The following is an 8,025-nucleotide window of genomic DNA, read 5'->3' as shown; positions in this document are numbered from 1 at the left end:
GGGGTGGGAAGAACTATGTCAACTCTGAGCACTTCTAGACGTCCCAATTTAGGGTAAGGTCTTCTATACATAGATACATACATATCTTCTACTCATTATTTTAGTCAGGTCTGTGATTTTTCTACTGACATAGCTGATCCAACTCAGCATCCCTTGTGGAACTAGTTCTATTAGTATAAACTCATATTCTGCCAGTATAGATTATTCCCCGCCCTGCTTTCCCCCTCCCCACAAGGCTCCAATCCCGCGCCCTTCCCCCCCGGACCCCGATCCTCTCCCCCGCGCCCGCTCCGGGCCACACCTGTTCGCGGTTGTGGCGCTCGGCCTCCACCTCACGCTGCAGGCGGTCCGCGCGCTCCTCGGCGTCGTCCGCCTGCTGCTGCAGCACCTGGATCTTGCGCTTCACTGCCTCGATCGTGGTAGCCCCGGCCATGGCTGCACCCCCGCTCTGGTCCCGCGCCCGCGCTACTCAGCCGCTTCCGCCCGGCCCCGCCCTGAAATACCGGAACCGCCCCCTACCTGGGAAGTGACCTCACTTCCGCTTGCAGCGGGAGGACCCGGATGAGAGCCGCCCTGCCCCGCCTGGTTGCCATGGTTACCGGGCGGCGCATCCCTCGCTGCCCCGGCTGCACAGCGGCGCTGGCGCCCCCTAGGGGGCCCCGGGGCGAACACAGGCCCCCAGGGTGGCCCTGGGCCCCGTGAATTGGGAGTACCCCTGAGGACCCCAACAGTGGGACGTGCCCTGCTACCCTCCCCCCCGTGCATCCCGGGACGGGAGTGGAGCCCCCAAACATTGGGCAGCTGCCTTCTACCCCGAATCCCCCACCCTGCCAGACCACAGTCCCTTGCCGCACACCCCGGGGTGGGAGCAGAGCCACAGGGGCTGCAGCATCTCAGAGCCACCAACAAACCTCTCCTGTGCCCCTGGGCCGGGGCATAGGAGCCACACGTGGGCTCCAAAGTTGTCTCTCCGCAGCCCCTCAAGTCCCAGCCACCCCTCAGTGCCCACACAGGCCATGAGGAAGCCCCTTCCCCCCCACAAAGTCCCCAGGCTCAGGGCTCGCAAACCCCACAACGCGGCAGATGCGTGTATCAGCTCCCACATCCAGGGACGCCCTGACCCTGTGCAGGAGCCCATATACATATATGGGTACAAGGACCAAACGCCTCATCGCCGCTTCCCACAACGACATCATCCGTTTCTGCCAGCTCAGCTCGGCATTCCATTCGGCTGAGCTCACGCCCGCGTCTCCCACGCCTTCCCCGGCAGGACGGCAGACATCCTGCTCGAGACGGGACTGTCCAGAGATGAAGCAAGGAGCTCGTTTTCTAGGTTAACTGCATAGGTAACTGGGTTACTCATTGGCACTGTGTGATTCAGCCTGCCGCACTGCCTGGGTCTGCACTGCCAGAGTCTGGAGCTCTGTTCATCTGAGGCAAAGCAAACGGCCTCTTACTTAGTACCTCAGCCCCTGACCTGGAAGGCCAGGCCCAGTAGAGAGGGGGCTGTCAGGGCCTGGACTCCAGTTCCCTGATGTTCTCCCACCTTCACCACTGGGTACAGGGTAGAGCAGTCTTGGGGTGGCTCTGACCTGTGCCATCTGGCAGTGGCCTTTGGAGGACTCTCCACCAGCTGAAAGCTGCTGAAGTCCCTTGGCCCGAACCTACCCACCCAGTTCTGCCCCCAACCAGCTGTGGGAAAACACATGAGAAACATATCGCAATGCCTGACTCATTCCACAGGGCTGTGAACCAGCTGCCAGCTCAGGAATGAGTTGCGGGGCCAGCAGTGCTGCTAGGTACCATAACTGTATCACCAGTGCTGCAATATCTGGTGTCCTCCTTAGCCCTCACTCCAGTCATGCAACTAGAGGAGAATTGCAGCTTTCACATAAAAAACAAAAAGTTTCAGTCCTCAGGAAAAGGCTCCAAATGGGAATCCTGAAGGCTCAGGAGCTGGAGGCAAACACCAAAGACCCCCAAAGGGGTGATTGCTAAGGCTCCCATGACACATGAGTCACTCTCATGATTCCTGGAGCCCGCACTAGACTTTTTCCCTGGTTGTGGGCAGGGCTGGGTTCTCAGCGGGGGCAAAGTAGTGTCAGGGAAGCCACGGCAGTTTACACTAGCTGAGAATCTGGCCACGATCACTAGAGACCAGGGCAGCTGGAAGCAAAAGGATCTGGAGCTTGTAACAGATCACCTAATTCAGTGCCTTCCCCTTCAAGGGTCACATTTTTTCCACTGTAATTTATGGCTTCCAAGTCCTGGGCTCTAAAATGCCCCAGGACAGGATATCTCTGGTCCTCCCCCACATGCATGTCCAGAAGCACCCTAGCTGTAGCCAGCCCTGAGTCCTCTCCACACGTCTCTGCTCTCAGAAGCACAGAGCTGGGAACAGCTTAACTTTAAGCAGCCTTCCTCTGTTCTGCAGATTTTGCAGAGAGAAGCTGGTTTTCAACATGACCGAGGGCACTGACTGCTTTCCCTCACAACAAACCCATTATGCGCAGCCTGTGCATTTGCACTTAAAAATGAAAAGTTCCTTAGCAGACACCTTAGCCCCAGAACCCTGCAGCTGCTGCTGCCACATTGCTGCTTGCACAAGGCCACACACATTTGCCCTGGTATCTCCTGTGCCTCCTCCACAATATGCCAGGGCTGTATCCAAGCTGTACTGTTCAGCTAGGCCCATGCAGCTTTGCGCAGGGACAGCCTGAAATCAATTGCAAAGCAGCCCAGATGAGGTTCATTTGTGCAGGGAAATGTCCAGGCACAAACAAAGCCACTAACGGGCAGATCTAATCTGACGTGACTGCATCCACCCATTGCTTTCCTGGTATTGCGTTTCAGAGGGACTGAAGTCAATCCATGTGCAGAGGGACTCAAAGGAACTGCCCTTTTTCTGTGAGGTCAAACCCAGCTGTACTTTGTAGGGTCCAAGTCCTGGAGCCTTTACCCCATCCCCACTCAGGGAGAACCCCACTTGCCTGAGCTCAGACCAGTCCCTAGACTAGCCCCACGTTGCTGCTGCCGTTCACACTGACAACCAGCCCCTGAGAATCCAGAGCCAGCGGGCTGTGCAGACCTGAGGGAGGACCAGGATTCCTTTCCCCAGTGCATCTGTCCGTTCTGATTCCCTCCTGCCAGGCAGACACAGCATTCCCCCATCCCCTGCCTGTGTCACAGACAACAGCAGCGCAGAGGACAGAGCCCTGCACAGCTGGTTTGCCTGTGATGATTACTCACACCCCGCAGGTCTCTGGACAGCCTGTGCAAAGCCCTCGCCAGGCCTGATCAGACTCTCCAGTTACCTGACTCTTACCAGCCTCGCCGGGCCCTGCAATGAGCCTGTTCTATTAGTTGAAGAACTAATAGAACTGAACAGGGAAGCCTCAGCTTCCTGGCTGCGCCCTGATGAAGCTGGGTGCTTGGCTAGCGTGAAGGCTGAGAGGAGCGCACTGAGACTGGTCGCATCCGTCAGGGCTGTATTGGACTAGCCCTCATGGAGGAAGCTCTGAGCAAAGAAACCTCCCGCAGCTCAGAGGCAGAGGACTGCAGGGGATGAGGATTCCTGTTCATGCACCTGTTGCACCAGTGTGGTGCACTGCAAGAGCTCCCCTGGGGCCAGCTCTGCCCTCTCCTAACCTGGAGGCAGGTCTCTGAGGCTACCCTGCATTTTTGGTCCTAGTGCCAGATTTAACAGAAGGGGATGGGTCCCCACCTCCAGCTGTCCTGTGACGCAGCCTTGAGTCTCAGCACTGGGCTGGGAAGCTGGCAAGGCCCCTACTCTGCTTACTGTTAGCAGGGTACACACTTTGTCCTCCTGGCTCCAGCCTTGATGGAGATCCCTGGGCACCGTCTCCCAGGGGCTCATGTTCCCACCGCAGCAGGGGAAGCGGGTGCTATTACAGGGTGCTGAAAGCTCTGTCATCCCTCACATATCTGTGGATGATAAATATGGACAGATAAACCCCTTCTAATTCTCCACAGCAGCTGCAAGGGGCTCTGACAGCCCTTAGCTGCATGATGGATGGGCAAGCGGGTGGCTGGGGCACAGCCCCGCACAGCTTGTGCCATTGTTTTCCTAGAAACCGTGACCAACAATAGCAGGCCTGTGCAGTTCTGGAGGTGGCCACCGTGCTTTCATCCCCCAGCCGGCTGACAAGGCTTTTTATGTCTATGGATCCCAGCTCCTGGCCCAAACCATCCCAGCACGGGTGACTCATGGAGGCCGAACGCTGCTGATGAGCTGTTCCTGACCTGCCTCCTGGGCTTGGAGCTCAAGGACAGGGGCTTCCCAGTGGTGTCACCCTGTGGTCCTTGTGCCCCCACCCTGGTATCACTCCTGTCATTGTGCTGAGCCCCTGAGCATGGCTCTGTGAAAGCTGCTTCCCACCACACCAGCAGAAACCCTCCAGGAGCTTGTAGCTGCTCCCCGCAACTCAGCTCCCTGGGCCAGAAGTAGGGCAGGCCGTGGGTAGGAAGAACCCAGCTCAGAGAGTCTCTTTGCATGCCCCAGTTGCTGCTGCAGTGAGGCACAGAAAACCTGTGCACAAGGCTTTCTCTGTCCTGCTGCTCTGAACACGAGCACAAGTCACTGGGGACATCCTGTTCTGACTAATCTCTGCACCCACCCATGCTCACACCTTCACCCCTGCATGCCTTGGGGAGCACCATAGAGACTTTTTAGATAGTCTCTGTGCTGGAGAGACAGGTCCACTGATAGCCCTGAGGACAGGGTGGGGGTAGCAACAATGGCCCCCAGTGCCAGGCTCCCCCATGCCTCCCACCCCCTCTGGTGTCACCAGACTCTTGGCCATGAATGAGCCTGGCCAGGATGCTCTGGTCTACTGGGCTGAGACCTGAGGCCATGGGCTGGACATTGGAGTGGCTGGCTGCCAGTGACTCAGAGCTTCCCCTCCCTGGAACCTGAATCCTAAGTAACCTCCCCACTAAGGCATGAGCAGACCAGATCCAGGCTTCCCTCTTGACTCACTCCCCTGCTCCCAGTACAGAGGCCGGAGCCTGGCAGAACTGAAGCTGGGATGGACCCTCGCCAGCTCTGATGACGTTCTCCCTGTTCTCAAGGGATGCTTTGTGTTCTGGGGCTGGGCACGAATGCCACTGTCCCAGGGATGCACCGCCTGACTCCGGACAGTCGTGCAAATCAGGGGCAAGGGATGAAGCCAGACTCAGCATCCTCTCCCTGTAGAACTGACCTCCCCGGCTGCCTGCCCCTTCTCTCATCACCACCTTGGAGTAATTTAGCCAAGCCAAGTCCAGTGACAGCAGGAAGGCCTCTGCACATGCGCCGGGTCATCCATTTCCCAGGTACATGCACGAGAGCACACATGCACACACACCAGCACACATATGAACAGGCATGTGGATGCAGATTCCTCGATGCACAGACATGCACCCTGGCACATACAGGGCTGACCCTTCACACTCGTCCACCTCTCACTGCCTGGCCTGGGGAGTTGCCACCCACTCATCCTATCCCCAAGACTCAGCTGAAAGCCTCAGAGCAGAGGTGATCCCCCAGGGCACAGGGCAGGCTCGGCCTCTGTGAGGTGGTGGCTGCAGTCCCAGGGTGAGGACCTGCTAGGGGAAGGTGACCCGTGCTGCTTGCTTGCTCTCTCCTGCAGATGCCAGGGGTGACATCCCGTCGGCATGAGCTGTGCTGCCCAAAGCAGCGCTTGGGTGTCATCCCTATCTGCAACCAGCACAGGGTGAGCTCCTCCGGTGTCAACCTGAAACCCAAGCTGTGCTTGAATAGCCAGGTATGCGGGCGGCCTATTAATACCCACACACGCTGTGCTGGCAGGCAGCCGACATGCAAACTAAGGGACGGGGAGTGGGGAGGGTGAGCTACAGACCCAGGTCCTTGGGGGACAGCATATGCAGGGTGAAGGCAAAGCTCAGGAAATTCCCCTGGGGCTCCCAGGCTAGCCCCTGGCCCAGCCCGACCCTGTCTGATGTGAGAAGATGCAGCCAGGCTTCCCCCCCACTTCCAGAACAGCCCCGGGCAGCTGGGTGCAAGCGAGAGCAACCCCAAGGCTGCTCCAACTTACACTCGGGCTGTGTGGGTCCCAGCCAGGCCTGGAAGCATAGAGACCACATGTGTGTATGATGGGGGACGCATGCGCCTGCATGACCTGCTTATGCATGAAAGCATCTGTGTGTGTGCCCCTCTGTGCTGCGCCCCACTATACGTACACCAGCCCTGCCATACGTACGTCAGCTGCCTTCTTCTCTGCCAGTTCCAGCTTCTCCTGGGCATCCTTCAGAGACTCCAAGTATTTGTCCAGCTCGTCCTCAGTCCCCTTCAGCTTCTTCTGCATGGCTGCCAGCTCATCCTCCAGCTGCAAAGGCAGGAGCAAGGGGTCACATTGTTGCAGATGCCCAGGACCTGGGCAAACCTGGCTGCCTCGACTTGCTGCCACAACCCTTGGGGTGCCAGAGCCTGGGCAAATTTCCCCCAGCAGCCAAGGGCCGGCTGCACAGAGCCTCACTCATAACCCCTTAGCTCCCCACCAGATGCAGGGATGTTTTGGGGACCTTGGTGCTGCAGGGCTGGGCTTGGGTCTTCACCTCGCTGGGGGGATCTGGGGCCCATCCAACCTTACTCTAGTATATGCAAGAGCAGTGCAGTGCCCCTGGCCGGCACCTGGCTCTCCTCATGCATGTGTGCAGTGGGACAAGCTGCTTAAGCAGCTCCCACCACATACCTGGCTTCTCCAGAGCCCATGATGGCTCTGTTTCTCCTGAGAGCTGGATAAGGCCCCACTTGAACCAAAACCTCTGACTGCTGTTTAAAAGGGAGGGCAGGTTTGCAGCCCCAGGCATGAACAGGCCAGGAATGAAGCCCTGATGACCTTGAAGCAAGGCAGCTGAAGGAGGAAACCTCCCATCTGGGGTTCAGAGGAGGAGGATGAATGGAGTCAGTGCTCTGTATGTGCCCCTCAGGAGGGAAGACACCCTGGGAGTCCCAACTCATGATGCTCAAGACTGCCTGGGAGCAGGGGTCCATGCAGCACCCTTCTCTTTTACAAAGTCAGACTCAGCTCTAACAGGAATGGGCAGGAGCTGAGGAACCCTGAGCCCCCCCCCCTCCCCAGGCAAGAGCCAGTCACACTGTGGAGGAGCTGCTGGACTGGAGAGACAGCTGCATGGGGCTCCCTGAGCAGCTGCCTTGGACCAGGCAAGGTCCCCTGGCTGCCAGGAGCAGGGCAGGGAGTGCCGGATGTCTGGCAGGGGCAGGAGGGAGAAAGCTGTCCGGGCTGGTGCTGGCTGCTTTCACCCACCTGTTTGCTCCTCTCCTCTGCCTGCTTCTGCTCAGTCTCAGCCTGCTCTGCCCGGTCCAGGGCGTTCTCCTTGTCCAGCTTCAGCATCTGCATCTTCTTCTTGATGGCCTCCATCTTTGCTGCAGCGTTCGGGTGCCTCTGCCCTCAGGGACAAGCAGACGGGGTGTGCGGTTGTCTGGGGTTTGGGCTGCCGAGTGCTGGGCACATCCCCACCCGGCTGTTTTATCCCAGCACCCCTGCCAGCTGGCGCTGGCCTTTACCTTTCTTGGGCCACGCCGCCTCCCCGCACTCCCAAAATGTCTCTGCTTGGGGCCCAGTGTTCCAGTCCCTGCCCCGGGCATGTGGGGGGATGCCTACTCCATGACTTCACGGGCAGGGCCATATTTGGGCTCCTGTGGGACAGCTGGGAGCCGGTTATAAAAAGCACAGGTGGGGGGTGAGAGAAGGGGGGCTCTGCTTTGTTCCAAGGGGATTGTTTTCACCCCCCTGCAACAGAACACCCAGGGCTATTTTCACACGGTAAGACAGAGAACGTGCCTGCCCACGCCAGCCTCGACAGCAGGGCCTGCAGCCTGCGCCCAGCTCAGACGCCTGGGTCCTAGTCCTGCCTCTGCAGCTGATGGGCTGTCATTCGCAAGGCCTGCCTGAGAACCTGTACCCATAGCCGGGCACCCAGGCAGCCCTGGGCACAATGTGCATGGAAACGTTGGGTCAA

General features: G+C 58.6%; 1 protein-coding gene across 10 annotated transcripts in view; it reads right to left on the bottom strand.

Annotated features, from left to right (window-relative positions):
• TPM3 (tropomyosin 3) overlaps positions 1–7,476 on the bottom strand; it is a 50,421-nt gene extending 42,945 nt beyond the window's left edge. For 3 of the 10 annotated variants that reach the window (XM_019527773.1, XM_019527781.1, XM_019527791.1), the window contains exons 1-2: positions 7,311–7,471; positions 6,243–6,368 (exon numbers count right to left, since the gene is read on the bottom strand). In XM_019527773.1, coding sequence (XP_019383318.1) covers positions 6,243–6,368; positions 7,311–7,424 — 240 coding nt within the window. In that variant the 5' untranslated portion in view covers positions 7,425–7,471. Of the gene's footprint in view, positions 1–6,242; positions 6,369–7,310 lie in introns of all 10 variants that reach the window. The other 7 variants (XM_019527817.1, XM_019527750.1, XM_019527809.1 and 4 more) reach the window with 5 other exon arrangements.
• Positions 7,477–8,025: the final 549 nt, after the last annotated feature.

Source organism: Gavialis gangeticus, unplaced genomic scaffold (genome assembly GCF_001723915.1).
Source record: "Gavialis gangeticus isolate Ggan-Ray unplaced genomic scaffold, GavGan_comp1, whole genome shotgun sequence".
Lineage (NCBI taxonomy): Eukaryota > Metazoa > Chordata > Crocodylia > Gavialidae > Gavialis > Gavialis gangeticus.
This window is presented reverse-complemented; position numbering and strand designations above follow the sequence as displayed.